This window comes from Bombus affinis, chromosome 2 (genome assembly GCF_024516045.1).
Source record: "Bombus affinis isolate iyBomAffi1 chromosome 2, iyBomAffi1.2, whole genome shotgun sequence".
In the NCBI taxonomy this organism is placed as follows: domain Eukaryota; kingdom Metazoa; phylum Arthropoda; class Insecta; order Hymenoptera; family Apidae; genus Bombus; species Bombus affinis.
Window position 1 is genome coordinate 18,513,727 of NC_066345.1, and position 21,323 is coordinate 18,535,049.

General features: G+C 41.7%; 2 protein-coding genes across 19 annotated transcripts in view; one reads left to right on the forward strand and one right to left on the reverse strand.

Annotated features, from left to right (window-relative positions):
• Positions 1–21,323, reverse strand: part of LOC126928795 (cuticlin-4) — a 61,570-nt gene that overhangs the window by 31,737 nt on the left and 8,510 nt on the right. For 2 of the 18 annotated variants that reach the window (XM_050744579.1, XM_050744573.1), the window contains exons 2-6: positions 9,301–9,430; positions 8,927–9,226; positions 4,829–5,123; positions 4,466–4,748; positions 2,644–2,813 (exon numbers count right to left, since the gene is read on the reverse strand). In XM_050744579.1, coding sequence (XP_050600536.1) covers positions 2,644–2,738 — 95 coding nt within the window. In that variant the 5' untranslated portion in view covers positions 2,739–2,813; positions 4,466–4,748; positions 4,829–5,123; positions 8,927–9,226; positions 9,301–9,430. Of the gene's footprint in view, positions 1–2,643; positions 2,814–4,465; positions 4,749–4,828; positions 5,124–8,926; positions 9,227–9,300; positions 9,437–17,415; positions 17,590–19,525; positions 19,955–20,367; positions 20,594–21,323 lie in introns of those variants that run through there. The other 16 variants (XM_050744585.1, XM_050744580.1, XM_050744584.1 and 13 more) reach the window with 16 other exon arrangements.
• LOC126928805 (5'-nucleotidase domain-containing protein 3) overlaps positions 1–21,323 on the forward strand; it is a 39,932-nt gene that overhangs the window by 3,596 nt on the left and 15,013 nt on the right. The gene's annotated exons all lie outside the window — the stretch shown is intronic.

Sequence of the window (21,323 nt, forward strand, 5' to 3'; positions counted from 1 at the left end):
CTTTGATTTCTTTTTGGCAAAAGAAAGCTGAAAGTTTAACTGAGAAAATATATAAAATTGTCTATAGAAATTTCCTTTACATCCACTTTGGAAAAACACGGATACCATAATCTAATAACAGGGAACGAGTTAGAAATTGTAAATTGTAAAATTTTTTTAAACGTGATAAAACGAATAAAGATAACGCGTATTAAATAAGCAGACGTCGTTAGAGGGGAAAGTGCTAGTACACGTTTATGATAGAAGCGAAGCTACGCGGAAACATTCGTGTAACCTATTTACGTAAGAGACATCATCATGCGCGTCGTTCCTAAATCGACATTTAATATTCTAACGCGTTTCATGCGTACAGACCTACTCTAAATCGAAATCCGGATTATGATCGACCTAGATACGATACTTGGAACGTTGCTTCCGTAGGAGCCTGTTACATAGCGAGGATATCGATGTTATCAACGACAATAACGATTAATAATTATCGCGATCCGTTGATAACGTTATATTATCTTGTGGACCGAACGTGCGCGCCTATATCCATTTTCGCTCGTTCAATAAACCTTTAAACGTCAAACAAACGTACCAACGTGCACCGTCGTAAAGAACGAACTCGATGCAGATACTTTGATAACGCGGCGCGTTTACCGTGCGCCTTAAAAAGACGCGTAAAAAGATATTCGAAAAACGTTTAACCGGCGAATAACGCCGAAAGTTACGACGGCAACGATAGCGGAAGCGTATCGGAAAGCAAAAGATAAATTTCGAGATATTATTCCCGCGCGTAAGTAGGCGCGTCTTCTCCGGGGAAATTACAACGATTTGTGGATCGCGAGCGCAAATTAGATCGTAATTAACGCGCATTCCGAACACCGGCCCCGTTAATTTCCCCGGACTCCCGGCGCGGCGTTTTTTCTTCCTCCGGGTCCCGCCTCCGTCGCGGTTCCGATTCCGCAAGAAAGCCAAGCGAACGAATTTCGCGCCGGCTGGAACGGTGAAATTGCGCAATTTTTCCACGAGCGTTGACGTCAGCAGCCATTCACGAGAGTCTCGCATTCAGCTTTCACGCGGATCTTGCCTCGTCGTCCTCGCATCCACGCTACCGCTGCAAAGTATGCGAGAACAGTTTTCACAATTTACCGTTTTTAACATTTTAGTCTAATTATTTAGAGCCGTAACCGGCTACGCGTTACGTAGTCTGTTTACTCTTCCCGATTCCGTGGCCGAATCCTTTGGACAAAGTCTAACAAAGTCTATTCTTTGGTAATGCGATGTCCAGCTCTTTACCGAGCCCCCGGCCCACGCGTTAAATTAGAAGTTAAAGTTTTAAAGTTTCTTGTATCGCTAAAGTTCGAGACAAATTTGCAAACGTATACGCAAGCTACAAGGTGCGTATACTTCAAAAGGATTTCGCGAGCCACTGTACGCGTACGCAACCCCGACGGAAAAGGGATATAGCGGCGCGCAGAATCGACTGGTCGACTTTTTTTGGCGCGTTCGACCTGTCGAGGAAAAGGAAAAAGTCGAAACTCTTGCCGCGTTTAAAACGCGCTCTCGATGGTTCGCGGTTCGTGCGAAACGTGTTTCGACAACTGCCAACAAACAATTTATTTCGTTTGTTTCGCTTTCTTTCGTTTTTTTCACCGATCCGAACGACCGATCGCAATATTTTTACCGCTATGCGAGTTTATACTTGCTTAATGGCACTGAAAATTAGATTTTTCGATAAAAAAAAAAAAAAAAAAAAATGCTATCGATAATATTTTACGATCTTGCGTTCATTTCCAGAAATAAACAACGTCGAAACAAGAAATCACGCAGCCAAGTTAAAAAAAATATCGAGGGAAATAATGCGAGTCATTTTATCTACCCGTTGAGCGTATTCTCGTCGTTTGGCTCGAACGAGGAAGGGAAAACGGACTGTGCGCCAATTACGCCATATACAAAAACTTGTTAAATCCCCGTTGCAATTACTACGTCCGCTTACGACTCGTATAAATTCAAACTTCGTCTTGCGCGTAATCGTAATTGTTCGTATCGTTACTTTCAAAATATTTTCTGCAACGAGATATATCCTTGAAACGTTTTCATGGTTAACCGCGTATTTCTCTGAACTCTACGTGTCTTGGCAAGGTGGCGCCAGATCGCCGAAAGACGAGGAAACAAAACTCCAAGTTGAGCTGTTGCGACGAACATCTACGTACGTACATCTACTTTCTTAGAAAGCACCCGTTTCCGATTTTCTTTTACTTTCCTCGCAAAGTTTGTGGGCAGAAAATTTCTCTCGAACGACGAGCGGTCACGGGCGAGAATAAAGGCCATCCATATCGAAGAAGAGAAATTCGCCTTCGATATTCGATTCGTTCGGTTAATAGCGCATATCCTGACGAACAAAGCGTTTAGAAACGATTCGGTATATCGGGTATTTCGAGGGAGGACTCGAAATTTCCCAGACACCGCGTGCCTCGTACGTGAAACAATCCGATCGAATCCGATCGAATCCAACCGTGCGTTTGACCGATTTCTCACTTCGAACCACCGAATTGTAGGAATTCGAGCAGCGTTCCGACCGTCGATTCGCAGTCGATTTCCAAACCGTCGATCGTTCATTTGGTATTAAGTCGAACGCAAGATTTAATTCTGGCATACTTTCGAAACATACTGCCGAAACCACATCGAGAGAGGAGGAGCTTGTCCTCACCGCACCCTAAAAATCTCAGGGTACCACCTATCGCCGAAATCATTTTCGATCCGTAGGTCGATTCGCGTTCGTAAGTTGCTGCGCCCAAGTTCAAACTCGAGCTGTCGTTCCATTTTTCCTGTTAAAAATCAAATAAACATTTTAATAACTCGATCCAACAACTTTTTACATACCATAGACAGATACTTTGTACGTTATAATTAGAAATTATGTCCGTTAATTTTTATTTCTCTTTGTATCTTTATAATCGCTCGAAAGTTCTCTGGTTAAATAATCGTAGAATTTTTTTACGAAACATTATACTCTACGAATTCGCAGATTCTTTTACGCAGATTATGCGCAGGCTATCGCGAGTAATTGCCAATAGTTAGATATCAACGACGAACTAACGAGAATTGAAAAAGTTAACGATAGCGTTATGCAAAAACGGATTAACCTACATAGGGAGTCGTGTATCGCATTAAGGAAACGTCGAGAAAAGTAGTACGCCAACGTTGTAATCGATAACACGGACGTCAAGAAAATCGTGTTGAAAAACGGTCATAGACTTGGAAAACGGCAATTTTATTAAATATAAGACGCAATTATCCGGTAAAACCGTTTGATTACGTAAGGCGTTCGTTCGAAATAATTTCGATAATAAATAATCGGTTACTGTAACTAATTAACGTACGAACCAACGGACGTCGTTTAGATCAGGTACTATCTTGATACGCCGTATGTTTCTTCTAATATAGAATCTGCTACCATCGATAGTACCTTCGGCAACCGGTCAAACAGTTTTTGAATAAGGATAGTTTGTCACGCTCACTTTCACGGTCAAGTTACTAGTTTAGATTCGGCACGTTGGCGTAAAGCGTTCTCGATAGTCGAGCGTATCGTAAACTCGGTTACATTCGAATCGTAATTTAGCTAATTGTAACGGACCACCCGATTTTTCACGATTTTTGTCTAATTAAACGTCGGTCACCCTGTTCCCGTCGAGGATTCGACCCGCCTCGGAAAACGATAAAGAAAAAAGACGAGAGAAAATAGAATGGAATAGAGCTAGCAGAAACGCTACGAGCGCCACGTTATTTCATTCTCACGGTTCACCTTGAGCCAACTTTCTCCCGGCGCATAGCGACCGAGACTGACCGACCGTCCGCTGATTACGATGCACGCTCGCAGAGGAAAAAATGCGCGCGTGGTTTATCAACTAGTTAATTGCGCGTCCTCGTGATCTCGACTTGGAATCCACGATCCTCGGAACGCTCGCGTAGGGTAGAGAGTTCGCCGCGACGTAAGACGACGCGCAACGGGGGCACACCTGGATGTGCTCGATTACTCGATCGCTGGTTCGATCGTGCACGATCGAACGTCGCGTCGCGCCATTACGAAGACGATGGTTCGCGGGCGTGCGCCGATATCTTTGTCAATTTTGGGTCGCCGAATCGCTCTTCCCTCTTCTCGTTCACCCTGACCACCTCGTCGCGTACGACGTCGTCTTCGTTATCGCGTGGAAACGTTTAAATTTATTCGATTCTTTGTCGAAACGAGCAAAAGAAGAAAAAGAAACGCTCGTTCGTTCCATTGATTCTTGATTCTTGATACTCGAAGCGCGCGACGATGACCAAACTATGTGTCCGATGAAAACCGATAAAAAGAAAGGATAAAAAGATTTTCAAAGAGCGATATAAAAACGTTGGGAAAAGAGTGAGAGAGAATAAATTCATAAATCGCTGATAAATCTTTATTGGACAACGACGATCGAATCCTTTCGAGACTTACCGTTGCACCGACGGGACCACTATACGGGACGTAGGGTAGATTTATCGAGGTGGCGAACGCGTCCCTTTTGTCTTTGGCCGTCTGAATTTCATTATCCGTTCGGGAATTTTTAGTCTCTTTGTAACGCAGATCGTAAGTAACGCACCGTTTGGTGGATGACAGCGACGAGGCGAGGCTAACAGAATGGTTACGTTTATATATTAGTTGGTTCGATGCGATCGTAACAAATTCCGTTATACCTTGTTCTTCAAATACCTATTTCGCGTATATAACGCGTTCTCACCTGCGATCAAAATGGGAAATTAATTCGCATTCTCAATTACGGATCGATTCGAAGCAATAACGCGAGCAAACTCATCGTACCGTTAAACATCGAGTACGTTACAAATTCATTTACATCTGCGAAAAATATCATTAAGCACAAAACTTTTTGCCTTAATAAATAATACAGCGTGGCGCGCACTGCTCGTTCAAATGGAGTGAAAGTCGTACCCGTTCGTCGCAATTGACGAACCTTTCTCGAACTTGCTGCTCTCTTACCCGTTTAAATCATCTCCATAATATTCCATTACCACTGTAGATATTTCTCCGGCGTACGTTCTTAAGAGCATACTTCAAACTTAAGCACCTTCGGTGACCGAATTCTACCAAAATGTCCCTGTAATTACAATAGAAATTTATATTATTCGGAAATACCGACTATGGCCATTAAGGTTATCGTTATTACCTGTCAACGGATATACATATGCGTACATATTCATTAGTACATATAAACTATCGAGTAGCGCATAAATTGCTGGTCAACTGCGTAAATTCGAAAGCAGAGAAAAAAATATAACTGTATCGTAAATATCGTAAATTATAATAATTACAACAAATTATTCGTAAAATAGTTGATCGGTAGATGGATCGGATGCAAATACGAGAGGCTCGACTCGCAGAAATCGTTCGCGTTGACGATAACAAGATTTATTTGCGCAATCACATTGGCCACGATGTACTTCTTCGAAAGAAGGAAACAGCGTCTCGATACAAGCAAAACAGATATATTCAAGGTAGATGACAAACAACGCGAATACGTTTGATTCAAAGTGCGATAGAATTTTAAGACGACGATCCATTTTTAGCGTCATCTAGCGTATTAAAAAGGATAATAACGACACGACGATCAAACAAAAGAACGACGTTGTAAATGCAATAATTCTTAAAAGGTTTCCTATGCCAAACGTTCAAATATTTTCACGAGCCAGTGTAGCTTTATCGCAAATCCAATCGCTCGCTCGCGATCGGTTACCTGTTTGTCATTCCACTCTGCCAAACTGCTCGCGCTGCGTGCTCCAAAATTCTCTACTTTAGACTTTGTCTGGTACCAAAAGTATCGTAAGAAAAAAAAAAAAAAGAAGAAGAAGAAAGAAAGAAAAAGGAAAAAGAAAAAGGAAAGCACGTAGATACACGACCTTAGTGTGTCAGTGTGCCTATATGCTAATCGCTGAAAGAACGGTTTAAACCTGGACGTATCAACGCCAGCGGCGCCGTATTCCTCGAAGAATGCCTGAAGAAGCTGCGCTTTTAAATGCAAACAGACGTACAAATTACGAGGAAATGTCGCAAATGTACGCATAAATTATCGAAACGCGAAGCTTCGATGTATGGTTAGTGAACTGGAGTTGCGACTATTTATCATCGTTCTACTTTGTACACGTCCTCAAAAAATGTATACGTTGTGGCTTAAAGATACCCAGCCACTTGTTTACTTTTGCTAGTCTAATCAATTCAAAGGTGACGAACAGAACATTCCGAAAAAGTTCTTTCAAATTGCACGCTTGTAACAAACGACGTAATAAGTTGCCAAAATAAACAAATATATTTGGAACGGCCTGTCTTAACTTTGTTTACCGATATTCATTTTCGACTGAAAGAACTTTCGAAAGGGGCCCCTCGATTTTCGTTATATTAGCATTAGCGTTTAACGGTATCCGGGCATCGCGAACGGTAGAGAGTAGTTTGACGTTTTCTGTGTTCGCGATCATTTTCTATACACGCGCACACGCACAACATCGTGCAATTTGAGAACGATCGAGAAAGTAACAGAAGAAATTCGTAGTCCGACGTGCCAAATATCGCGAGTTGTACGTCGAACCAATCGACATAAACAAATAATGATAAATCTCGTATTTAACATTTCCGATCACGTTGATTTATAGAAAATATTTGAAACAATGTATTTCGCATTCGCATTAAGCGATATGGAAAAAACACGATCGACGTTATCGTAGAGTGACGAAAGTGTATTTAAAGAATACAAATTGATCATTATCTGTACTCTTCGTACTTGTTGCGAAGGATCAAGTAGTGGTTTCGACCGAAGCGGGCTTCAAACATACCATGGAAAGATATAAAATAAAGCGTTTAACGCGATATTTAACAGTTCGTCGTGCGTGAATCGCGGACCGGTAAAGCGATAAAGCGATAAAGCGATAAAGCGATAAAGCGATAAAGCGACGTGGAAATCTAGCTAAAGTATCGCACGCGATGAATCGGGGAACCCGTTTCCTTTGTTCTACCAACGAGAGGCCACGAAATCTGCTACCTTTGTGTAACGATATTCGTAATTCACGCGTAACACACACAAACGTACGTCATCGTGTATAGGAAACAGAGAAAGAAGCTGGAACAATCAGCCGATTGCTAAACAGATCACACGCGTGATCCGAAATGCCTCGATAGCTAATAAACTTTTATCGCGCTTGCCGAAACGCTTTCCTCCATTGTCCGACATTTCGATCGTTTTCAGTCTCGATATAAAACTTATACTACTTATCGGTAGCGATGGGACCAACTTCAACGTGGAATTACAAGTCCGAAACAAATCCAACGTTCGAGCTTCGCTTATCAGGGTTTCGATATTTGGAAGGAAATTGCCGGTTTCACGCAAATTTATACATTTATGGACACGATCGAAGAAACAGAAATTAAATAGATGTTCGCGTCCTCCGTTAAAAGTTAGAACGGGTAATTGATACTTTTATATAAAAAATACCAATTTCCTTTTTATGTAATTTTACATGTACCACATCTTTGAAACTTTCTCCGACGTTTCAAACATATCGGTCGTCGTAACATTATGCTATTAGTTTGTCGCGAAGCACCTTACATTTACCAGTTATGTATTTTTAAAAGATTCGTATCTTTCGATTTAACGAGCTTCGCTCTTTCCAATCGTATCGCATTAAAATTCATCGTGCATCATCCTGCGATTTCCAACTACTTGGACCTTCGAACGAATCAAACTTCTTGCCAGTGTTTCGTTAAACGTTTATCGCAGCAATTATACACATTTATTTTACATTTATTTACATTTATTTTAACCTATTTTCTCTTCCAACTATCTATGAACGACGCCTAAGAGAAGCGATTTTTGATTAATCTCCGATAAGATACTCGTAAAGTTCCACTATTTCTACCGTTAAAGTACTGTTTTTTTCTTTCAAAAAAAAAAAAAAAAGTAAATTATAAATAAAAGAATTAATCTATTATCTATCTATCTATCTATCTATCTATCTATATATATACACGTATCCGTCTTCCTTAATTTTCCTTTATGTAAATTATGATATTCTTCGAAACACAGGTATATTACGTACTAGCGAAAAGTAAAGAAACTTATCGCCGAACCTGGCTGGAAATGACGCGCGAATACGTTTTGCAGCCGCTATACTCGCGACGTACAAAGCCCATCGCTACTTATTAGTATAATATTTCATAAATTCTCGCCTATTGTAACTTGCTCGCCAATTACCACGTAAAATTGAAAGTCGTTACACTTTCGACCATGAAACTATATTCCCCATCACCGTTGTAGTAACAGCGTGTATCATCGGAAGGAAGATAAGGATCGAAGCGTTTCACTTTGCGTCTCGTCATAATGCTATACATTACGACTGTAACTCGTAAAAGCACCAAGGATCGACCTTTCCCAATACGAGCGTCGCAAACATCGCAAAGAATAGGAAATCAAAGAAAAGGAGGCGAATGATAGATCGAAGATTTCTCCGAGCGAGAGCAGGATCGTTTATCACCGTCGTTGCGCGACGAAGAAAAAAAATAGCTCCACCGTTTAGCTGATCACCGGTCTGTCGAAGAAGAAGAAGAAGAAGAAGAAGAAGAGGAAGAAGAAGAAGAAGAATGCACTTTCTACGGGAATAAGAATACTTTCTTTCACAATTGCGTCGAACGTGCTCAAGTTCGCTCGATAAAATTGCCACGCAGCTGGCGAAATAGATCGTACTTGTAACTCTGTTATTGTGACATAAATTTATCGAACGAGTCGCAAGTTATACGAAACACGGAGTATCGAGTTGCAAAATGCAAATATTTGCGATATATAATGCAAATTAATCAAAAGATAACGCGACCGAATCTAATAAATATTCGCTGTAAAAGATAGCAGATATGACTAACCGTCGTTTGAAAAATCGCTCCTATTCTCCGGTCGTTCTAGCGACCGACATCATTCAGGCATCGGGCGAAAACGGTCTCGTTAAGTCACCGAACCACTCACTTTCACCACCTACGCGTGAATTTTCCGTTCCAACCAGCCTCCCACCTGGCGAGTTAACGAATCCCGTGACAATGAGTCACCGGCGGACCTCCGGCTACTCGCTTTCTCGCGCTGGTGCAATTTTGAAATTGTTCCCGACGATACAGCGGCAACAGCGGGATTCGCTTACTCTCGTTTTTCACTTTTGTTGGCCACACTGCCTTGCATACCAATGCCGTTAGTTCCGCTACCTAATACGGAGGGAGATTAATATCGATTCAATGGGACAACTTACTCTCACTCTCCCTATGCCATTTCTCCTTTGCATCACCGTCGTCTATTTCGGTCTTCTCCTCCTTCTTTTACGTCTCTTCGTCCTTCGAACGCCAGGACGTTCCAGGCTGTTTTCCGTCTCGCTGATATTCCTGTAACTGTACCAATATGCTTAACCGTTTACGTATTTACAACCAGCCAACCGCGTATACGATCAATCCATCGAGCAGCAAGCAATGGTTTATCTTACTTCGACGTTATTCCAATAATATCATATTTGAAAAACGATCGTTCGAATAACATATTATCTCGTTTGTTCGTGAAACGAAGTTTTTCGAGATCGTTCCGGGCAACCGTCTCTAACTATTCAATTACGAACAAAGTATTTTATCCGCTCCTATGATTTTGCCACGATATAGACGTCTTTCTGACAAAATGTTCGAAGCAAGAACAACTTTGAGCGCAACCGTGCTACCATTATAAAAATTCATTGTCTCGATCAAATGGAAGCCGCTTGGCTGAAACAAAATAACGGGTAATCGGATTATTTGTTTATTTGGACGATTTAATCAACTCGATGGAAAAAATTACTTTCTCCGTGGTATTTGCAAAGTGAAAATAACAAATCAGATGAGATAATTCCTCGTTTCGAGCTGTAATTTTTGTATCGTATTAGAAATAAAAGGTGTCCGAGGCTGTCTTGTAGAATGCAAGCAGGTAGAAATTTGTTACTACGATACCAACTACTACTATACTATTAACTAAAATGGAAGAAATAGAAATGCACGAATGAAAATGAATTTTCAGGGGTATCGATGTTACGTGTATTTCATATACATGTATAATAGCTTTTAATACGTATGTATGTATATCAATTAGTTGCAGATGACGTATTCCATTAAAGTATTTGCATACTGTAACTACGATATCTGTGGGACGTCAGCACAGACCAACGTGTAACTTTTATCGAAAACCGATATCGTCGTCATGCGACGATAAATATTTTTTCGGCGATTCCTTCCGATTAAAATCTCTTTTTATCTGTTCGGCCCGCCACGATACTATTTAGGCAGAAACCGAAATATTTAACGTATTTATACTTTGCTTTCTATATTTTCGATGAAAGATGCAATTTTATCCATTTTTAAAGGGACCTACGTACGGTTTTGTTCGAACGTAAAATACCAAATTATAATTATTATAGATGCACGCAAGTAAAGAATTTATCTTTTATCGTACCCCGTCGACGCGTAATATATAAATAATTTATTAATAATATGCGTGACACGCGAAAGAAAAATGCTTTACTTTTCGAAAAATTGTTCAGATCGGTAAATAAATGTGTAGGTATCCAGAAATGCGTTGAAATAAAAGTATATACGAATATAGTAGCGTGTCCCTCGACTCGTTCGTCCTCTCGAACGTCGCCGTTCCTTAATCTCTCGTCGTAAGGCTACGCCCCTGAACTCACTTTCACCGGCTGCATCCTATGCATCCGGAATCGACCAGATTCTCAGCGCAAATAGAATAAGGACGCGATACGAGACGAAGCTCGATAACTCGCTTTTCATACGAAACTCGCCTTTCACGGTAAACTCCGACGGCGCTTCATTTCCACGAAACACCTTGGAAAACGCGAAAAGATAAACAAAAATGTCGCGCCTTAGAAACGCGAACGTACGAAAGCCAAGCAAATTTGTCCGACCTCGAAAATCTATCGCACCACTCGACCCGAATATCGATAAGAAATATTTCCTATTTAAAAAATTGCTTCGTGACAGCTAGAAATGCCCGTAACGTTCGCTTGTCAAATAACACTTGAAATAGATTAATAAAGCTTGGATAAATGATATAAGGTTTTAATCGAATAATTTAAGCGTTTAAAAGTTTATATGGTACGACGAGTTAAAAATAAATTCGTTTATCGCAAACAGACGGTATAATAAACCGAATAGCATAGTTGAGCGTAAATTTTACCGTCCCGTATAGAAAATTTGTCCTTTTAAAAGCGTCAACTTCGAGTTAGTAAATGACATTCGTATACCCCGATTCCGCGAGAAGCCATCAGATATTGCTTTTCACTGTCGGTTTCCTATTGATTTCACGCATTTTAGCGATATTCGTGGTGTGTTTCTGGTACGAATCGAGCAAAGTGTCTGCATATTTACCAATAGCAACGTACTACTATCGTATCGCAATATCATAGAAAAGGTACAACTATCCACGCGGTATTTAAACAACGAACGCGTATCGAGTGCCGTGGTAAAAAGGGACGAAGGTGAGCAAATATGGATTTTCGCTTTTATTTCGCAACGAGACTGATTCAATCTTAAGAATGAAACGCACACATAGAAGCACTATTAAGAGTACGCGTTATCCGGCTTCCTTCTCGACGTCCGCTTCTAAATAACGGATATATAAAAATGTCACGGTCGCCGAGTTTTACGTTAACGTTTAATTATTTATTCGCTCGAAGCTCCTAAGGAGGTAGACCGGACACCGTTGGCTAATTATTATTCACGCCCGTTTGAAACGTTTCTCCGGTGGTTGAAGACTCGAGACTTTCTTAACCGTTTTACGCCTCTTTTTCCACGCCTCTTCGATCCCTTTGTCGCTATTCTGTTTCGACGTTGTCGACGATATCCGTTTACGATATTCGATATAAAGCATAGCGAAACTGACTTGCTACTAAATATCGTAAATTATCCGAAAAAAGTGGATTTTAAGCCACAACTTTCGACTCGCTTTCCTTCGCCAGTGAAAAGAAACGGATAAGCGCGGGGAGAGTGCGACAAAGAGAAAATTATCGAGTCTGACTCGCTAAAGTACGGGGTAAAGTAAAGGGGTTGATATCTCGTATAACGTTCGAAGAACGAATCAAGATCGAATCGAGTTAGTTTAATACATATATACGATCAGAAGCTATAAGCGAAAATATAAGCTTTGGGGTATCAGCGGAGCCGAACGTGCTTCCTCTTTTCCATCTGTTAACGCTTATTACCAGTCTTGAAAACGATATTACGCGCATCCACTGCAAGTATCATTGTAATTAACATTCTTCCACCGTTACTATCGTTGGACGCATGTTTAAAATACGCGGTCGATCGACGCGTTCGAGGTATGCGATGGATGGTCTATTGTTTTAAGCGGATCGTGCGTTCCTCTTTCTGCGAAACCTCGTTCTTCTTTTCCGTGACGCCGCGTGTCGACCGCCACGAGTGAATGTTAAACGAACATATTCTATTTCACCGTAAAGCGTTATTCTCCGTTATAATATTTAAGCCCTGATAACTTTCTCGTCAGCCAACTCTCCTAAATATCGATGCAACCATTATTTTTACCAAAAATACGAGAATATAAAGTAAAAAAAACCTTTCGTCGTAAAGGTTTCCAAATTCCAGATAAAACATCATTTTCTCAACATTTTCGATCCTATTTTTAACAATTTACGACCAATTTACCCTCCATATCTTTAAACGAGAGGCACATTGACAGACGTTACGAGAACGGTTATCGATCGTCGATCTTTGCCAAAAACCAGCTATAATTCGTACGATCGTACGTTATTTTATCATTTTACGGTGTTTAACGGTTACAGAGATAGAAAAGGTTTCCGCGCTTTTCGTCTAAGAGAATCCTTGAAAGGTTACGGTTACTTCTTAAACGATCAAAGAAAATAATAATCTTTAGAAAGTAGCGGAGAAGAAAGAGTCGAAAGGATTTGTTACTTCGTTTCATCGATCTTTCGAAAGCCTACAAAGATTAAGATCGTTTAATATCTAATTGCGACAAGTAGTTTATTACTAGTGGAGATTTAAAGTCGGAAGAAAAGACCGAGATTGATCGAATTGATTTACGTTTCGAGCTAAAATTTCGATCGAACGATCATCGTTAAGATATCGGTTATTAAACTACTTGATATCGGGGCAATTTGTCCCTTCCTGTATGGTAAGACAGCGTCGATTTCACTAGTAGTCGACTAAGCGATAGCGATGGGATCAAGTTAGACGCAAACGCGCATCCGTAAATCCGAATCAAATCCAATAGCAAAATTCAATTTATCTTACAAAGTTCTTTTTAAATTCCTCTATTTTCAAACCTCGGAACGAGCGTTCACAGCTTTCGAACATCGATCTACGCGCAAGCACGTACCTTCATCGTCTTCGATATGAGAACGAATCGATACTCTTTCAGGTATTAATCGGCCGACGTCTCGTAAGAGACGGAAACGCGCTCCATGTCCTATTTACACGCCATATACCTTTGCAACATCTGATGTAATCCGATGTAATCTGATGTAATCTGATGTAAAAAAAATGATACACTTATCGCGGGTTCGAACGTAGTCGGTCAATGTTGAAAAACCTATAATACTTGCGGCGTACTTGAGCACATCGCTACCAAGCGGTCGCACATTGACCAACAATAGAGGCGCGCTTTTCTCCGTGTGGAATTCGAGTTACGTCGCGGCCGTATCGAGCGAAATAGTATCGACTTCTCGGCTGCTTTCGCGAGGCCGCATCCGGAATCGATCGACGCGCTACGAGATACGTAAACAGGATACGATCAGTGACTCACGCGGCGTAAACTCACCGGTCGTTAGACCCGTTCGTAGACTACGCGACGCACGACGGCTCGATCGTCCGCCAACAGATGTAATTTTATTTATGCGCGAAAGTTTATGCACGATCAGAGACCGCTTCGCTAATGTCTTTCCATCTTTTTGAAATTGCCGAGAGAAACGTTCGAACCTGTTGGATTCGAATCGTTCGTAACGCAACGATCCCGTTTCAAAATCAAAGTGCACGCGCACCGCCGATCTAAAAATAGGTGATTTCGTCTAAATAACGATTAATCGAGGATTTTGTAGCGTAGAGCGGCTCACGAAAGAAACTCGTTACGAATATACTACGCGAGACATTTCGAAATTTCATCATATAGCGAAACGCGACTGTTACGTTTATATCTATTACGTTTTTATAAAAATACGCAGATATCGCGGGATAATTATCGCGGGCATACAAATCATCAAAAAATTTAACCACTCGATTATTTACCATTAGGATATCAGGTTTACGATTGTTATTTCTGCTCTATACTAATTTTATATTAGGCACATGCTCGTAGCGAATGGTTTGTTCTAATTTCTATAGGTATGCGTGTTCGCGTTGGTTTCAAATTACGGTGGTAATGAAATTTCCGAAAGTCCCGTATATAATACTTGTAACGCGTATTAATAGTATTCAAATACTTTCTGCATACGGCGTATACGTACGAGAAAAATTAATTAAAACTATAAGAAACTGGTAGTTCCACCTTCAGCGACTACTGCCAGAAAACGGTAACAAGCAAATTCCTGAAATTGCTTTTTATAATCGCGATAGTGATGCGAATCGGCCAAAACGGACGAACGTTGACAAGTAGAAACATTAACCGTTGTTAGTACGAGGGACGATTTATCGCGATTATAATTTCCTATATCGATGCAACTCTTGCAAACGCAAGTTCGATCAATTTTCCTTGACGAATTACGCTTGGTGTTCCACGATACGTGGCTGGTAACGGATGGTACCACCGTAGCGGACGTTCCCGCGTGAATATCGAATTTTCATGAGATGTCTGCTCGGCCGGTTCTCCACGCGAGACCATCTTCGAACACGTTACCAAGCTGCTGTTTTTCCCGCCGTTAAATTCTTAAGAATGCCGCGAATCCATTCACCGGTGGCTAATTGCAGGTACATTGCGATGAATCGGTAGCCCGGTGATGGTATAGTGACTTGCTAAAAATTTAATCTACTGCGGCCGGCGATGAGGACGCTCTGATTCCTCGAGTAATCAGAACATGGCGATCGGCGGGCTCTCGTGCCGAACAAGATACGAAAATGAATTTCGACGCATAGCTGAGAACGAAGGACCGTAAGAAGGAGGAATGGAAGAAGCGTGCTGAAAAAGAACAGGGTCGCGTTTCAAGGACCATAAAAAGTAATTTGGACACGATACCGTGGCAAAACGTCTAACGAATGGAGAAAGTCGAGCGCAAACGTAAAAGGAGCAACGAACGAAAGTAGCAGAGTCGTTGAAAAAATTGCAGTCTCCGCTCTTGTATCCTGCGTCGCGTAAATCCTATTTAATCCTATTTAATCCAACTTTCGATTATCCTGTTTAACGTGGTTTTTATACTTTCGGTAACACGATTATCGTTGCCATGTTTAGGACGTATGCACGGGATCTGCGGCTTTTTCGTTTCCTAGAAGATATGGACAGATGGAAAGATAGTAAAACTTGAAACATCAGTACGAGTTTTAGCTGTCGAAGAAGCATCTTAGAATTTTTCAAAACGTAAATAACGCGTGCCGTGCACGGTTCGTATACACGGTTTATGGATCGTGGCCCATACTCGGATGCGATGAATACTCGGCCAATGGAACGTCCCAAATAATACTTTTAGTTGCACATCCTACACGTACGAGCATTCAGAAAATCTCTCGTAGCCGTGACGTTTTAAACCAGTGGTAGGAAAAATACGTTCGCGATTCCGATAAACACGAGAGGATAGTAGAGGAGTTTTCGAGAAATCTGCTTACCAAATTTCGATTTTACTTATTTTTAGACGTAATATACCAACGATCCAAACTATAACGATTTTGAAACAGCCAAGGGCTGTCGAAAATTGTCGATCGTAATTATTAAAAATCGCAAAACTGTCAACGAAAGATTTATTTATTGGAAGAAGAAACGACTAATTTTATAGAATCGACGTAATAAACGTTACTTTTACTCGGAATTCGGCAGTATTTTTCAGTAGATTTGGCATAAATATACAAAATGTTATTCTATCGTCGTTTTTAAATATCATAATAATAACAATGGCGTTGCTCGCTCCGCAAGATGGAAAAGATAAAATAGAGATAAAAAAGATTAAGTATGATAATGTAACGAACGACGATCTGGCGCCTATCCTGCGTCGATCGTAGTAACGGCAGTAGATCGAAGGAATAACGATTAAAGTTTCCTCAAAATCAAATTTCCCCTTGACACGTTTATCTCGCAACTGGTGCAAAACGTTCGTTGCTTGATGCGCGTGCAAAAGAAAAATATCGGAGAAAAATGTAATTTCGCAGTGTCTCGTAAATAATGCGAACAACGCGATTACTAAATCCGACGGAGGGAAGGGAAACGGAGGGCACGGTGTAATCAAGGATTATTAGCGGCCATTACTTACGCGCAAGCCAGCGAAGCAATCATCCGGATTACCACGAATAAGGATGATGAACGCGGCATGAAATAATTACGCGCAACAACGTCTCGCTTGACGCAGCGAGGACGCGTCCGGTCGAGCAGGATGAGTCGTTGCGCGTTTAGGAAAACGAGCGCGCCGTTCTGCCGATGCTGAAAAGAGGAAGAACCGGAAGCTGAAGAGAAGAAGCGAACGAAGAGAGAAGGAGAGAAGAAAAGAGAGACGACGCGGCCAAGACGGAATCGAAAGAGCCTTAGCCGTGGCAGCCGTGAACGCACCAACGACGCGACGCCACGAGGAGAAAGTTTCGAAGGCAGGAAGCGAAGTAGGCCACGACTTTGACCGCTCGCAAGGTCCATACTCCCGAGGCACGGTGTTTCGCGGTGCTTCCACCGTGTACCAGCTTCGACCGTGTTGATGGGATCAAGTTCGATACGTAATTTACGCGAGTTTCGCTTCGCACCGTCCGATCGCTACCCGTAACGACGCGTAACGGTTCGTTCGCTGTACTCGCCAGGTATTCCATCTTCGCGGACTGTTTTCCATCCTCGGAACGACCACCTGCACGCTTCGAAACTCCTCTTACGACTATGCACTCTGACGTTAGAACTCGATCGATAACCTTACGAATGCCAATCGAGTTATGAGAATCGGAAAAACGATACAACGCTATGTCGCTATCTATCGATGATAAGCAAGAAAAGCGACTTTAACAGAACGGAGAATCTATCGTATCTATGTGGTAAGACGCCGTTGGATCCATCCTACTTGGGAGTAGTTTCTTTTTCATTTTTAAACTTTAATCTCTCCCTTCCGTGTTCGAATCTACTCGAAAGTACTGCCCCCTTTCTTCGCGATACTTATCGATAGAAGGCTCGAATAGTCGGCCAACGTTCGAACCTGCTTGTAACTTATTTCAGCCCATCGCTAGCTCGCACAGGCCGATTCCACTCCGTCGACGCTCTGCCCGGCTACCAACGACGTATATAGCCTGTCACCCGCGGTCGGAAATAAAACGACGGCCGCTTACGAACAGAGTCATCGTTCCTTGGAAGCTGGAAACGAAAAATCTAGGTAACAACGTGATCGTGCATAACGCGTCTCTGCGAGACGATCGATCCAAGTTTTACATGGAATAGAGCTATTCTACGAGCAAATGTCGCGATTACGACGCTCGTTGGAACTGGACCGCGGCGAGGAAAAGGAGAAACGTAATCGCGTTGAAATATTTGAAAGCTTCGTTCTCTCTTCGACGGTCTATGTCTGTCCGACGTCGCGTATCAACGTCGATTATCGAAATGTAATCGATTTCACCGCTGCTGCACGCGGAGATATACGGTTTTTAGTTTGTTCGCGTTTTCAACAACGAAGCTGATCTCTAAAAAGGGAATATATCGTGGCTACGACGAATATCGCAACACCGTTGTACTACGTTACATAGGTTAATTAGAAACAAGTGGTTTTCGTATATTTTCGTGTATAATAATTGGGAAAATTCGACGGTACGAAAATTAAACGTAGAACGCGTGCCACGATTATTTTCTATTCTTCTATCCACTGCGCAGATAGAAATTTGAATTTTTGAACGACGTCGTGCACGATTAGACGCACGTTCGTCGTCCGAAAACGGATGTAAGTATTTCCCGCAAGTATTTCCGTGCCTCCCTTTCCTCGATTATATAGCGGGGTCACCGCAGTCGAGCATTTCAAATTCACACCTCTTTAACCTCGTCTTCTCGACGATCGTCCGCAGACTCTCTCGTTCCATTAGCGCGGCAAGATTATCCACGATTTACTCAAAGACTCGCAATTACGTGAAAAGAAAACGCGTCGATGTGGCTACGAGGCTTCCTATCTCGCCGCGGGTAAATCGAATTGGCTAATGCGGCAAAAATCAGCGTAACCGGTTAATCGGAAAAAACAAGATATCGTCGATGAAGATCAAATTATTCCGAATGTTTTATCGTTTCGTTCTTACTATCGATCTTTAATTCCGCGTTCGAAACCGGGGCAAGAGGCTATCGCTATTAAAACGATTACGTCGTTAGCACCGTCTGATATTTTGTTGTATCTATCGAAAATAGTTGGACAGTTTATTCGTACTTGTTCTTATATCAGAAAGACAGTTTTCTAACATTTACCAACGAGATATCTTTCTATAGTTTCTTAAAGTCGCATTCCTCTTTTCTATTACGAAATATCCAATTACTCGTACTAAGATCAAGCATAAAATAATTATCCGACGAACATTGAACTTTCCGCTGGACAAAACTATACTACGCTATACGCTAGTTTGCCTAACGTCGTACAAGTAGTAACTTTTGACTCTTTATAGTTCTTACATACCTATTAATATATTGTGTTATTATATCATTATCCGTTACTATATTATTCGTAAAAATCGTTTCAAATACTTGTAATTAGTAATACTTATACCTGTCTTTGATTAAACGCAATGAAAGCACATACCGATCGTATGGTAGAGACGAAAGATGGTAACGAGCATACGTCTGTCGCGTAATTTCTTTTACGTGAAAAAAATTGTGAAAATGTGAAAGAAAAAAAGGGCGTGGGAATGACTGGAATTTGCAATAACGCGTCCGTTATGTCACTATGCCGTTTTACGTCACGTGATATGCAATGGCTGCAAAAAGTATTTCCGCTTTATGCTATACTTATTATCGCGTTTATGTAGCGATTAATTGGGTCCGAGTATATTAAATTTCACGATATTTAACGATACCGTGCAACTTCCGTTATACCAACTAACCGGAGGAAAAGTAAAGCGTTTCGTTCCGAGTTTCGATACTCGAAACAAAGCGAAACAGAATCGATATTGCCTCGTATATATTATAATTTTATAAATTGAACAATCTCTACTACGCCGAATCATTACGAATACGCTTCGTTCTAATGGGAAATACGCTGTTCGGCTAATAAAATAAAAAAAAAAAAAAAAAAAAAAAAAAAACGCTTCGTTAGCGTTCGCGTTTAGCACGAACAAACGCACCGAGACGAAACCCCTTCGGAAGATGGCGCGAAATACAATTTCGCCTGATAGTACCACCGAGCGCCACGTGGTCCCGTCACTAGGTCAAGGTTGCTTTTCAACCTGGAAAACGCCGCCACTAAGCGGCTACTATTCCGCGCAACTTTACCCGTTCCTACCGACGTTTTATCGTCATCCTTTTTGTCGTGACAAATCGCGTATATAATGGAAACTAGCGTTTCGATCGTTGGCAACACGGGTCTGTACGGTTGGTCCGAAAACGAATCCAACTGCCCGTTCGTTAGTGCCCGATTTCGTATCGCGTAATAAACGCCAGCCAACCGAACGATATTCCGTTTTATACGATTACTTTATTTCTGAAATATGAAAATACGCGTAAAACTCGTTACGATTATCGTTCTATTCGTTACGTATCGACGGACAAGGTACGAAAGCGACGACGTCAAACGCAAAACTCGGATACAACGGAGTAAATGCTGCTTCTATATTTCATTGAGAACGCGAAGAATAAGGCAACGAGTCATTTATAGCGATCGAGTAAAGATTCGATTTGTAGCAACTATATCTTGTTCCGCGCTTGTGATCAGTCGCTGTATAAAGCGAAACGTATATGCGTAAAAAGATAATGGAAAGAAAATTGGAAAACGGAACGACTGTGATTCTCGATCTTACGTTACTTCGTAAATACCGAAACGTTGTCACGCTTGTCGAGATAGCTGTTTCTAGGCTCGAATAACGTAGAACTAATTACATCACGGTTCATGCTACATTTAGTTTTGCTATTACCAGCATCGTAACACTGATTCCGCGATCGCGTTTATACGTAAAGAAAAAAATGATACCTCCAAAAGATAAGATTCTTCCATAGCGTTTCACGCGCGACGTTATCCGTGCTGTGACGAACAAACACCGAGAAGATTCAATTTAATGGCAAAATTTTCCCGTACTATATGAATTCTACGTCATGCTCCGTCGTACTTGTGGTAATAAAAGTATAATCGATCGAAAATAGTCGTATACACGGTATGTCAGAGCGTATATGGTTACTCGAATCGCTGTATAAAAGAATCGATACTGTTCTTACTGGCAACATTAACGTTACCAAACACGTGTCTCGATTCGTAAAAGGTAGCACGAATCTCCGTCAAATCCAAGCGGAACTAAGAGACCACCTTGACGCGATAAATTTTCCAAAGAAAAAGAAAAACAGCGAGCCTTTTACGTCCGCACAGATACACCGAGCGACGATGGAGGTTGTTCGTTGCCGCAGCTTGGGTAAAAAGTCACTGCCGAATTTCCAGCGAGCATTCGAATGGGACGACTTTTTGTTCGCTAGAAAGTTTTCGAGCCGCTGTCAACTCGGACGGAAACAGAGTAAGGCGTACATGTCCAGAGGCGTACGGCGCAAAAAACGAGTGGACGTTGCGTCGGTGCAGCGGCAAAAACCACCGATATAGAGCGGATTAAAGAAGCACGAAGATCGAGGAAGAAAACATGCTCGCTTTCGAGTCGGTCACGCATCATCGGCAGGCTCGGTCGCGAAATCGATCTGCCATACTTTCGCCGCGGATGCTTGCCAGAAATCGTCGGCCTTCGCCGACTCGTTCGGTTCGGAGATTCCTCGTTAACTGTTAATCGGACTCTTACACGGATGTGGCGCGGCGAACGGAAGAAGACGGATGCCGCGATAGAAGCAGCGAAACAGCACTCTCGTCGCCTGTCGCCTGTCGCCTGTCGCCTGTCGCCTGTTGCCTGTCCCTGTCGGCCTACGCACGTACAACGCCCGTTAAAAGTATTT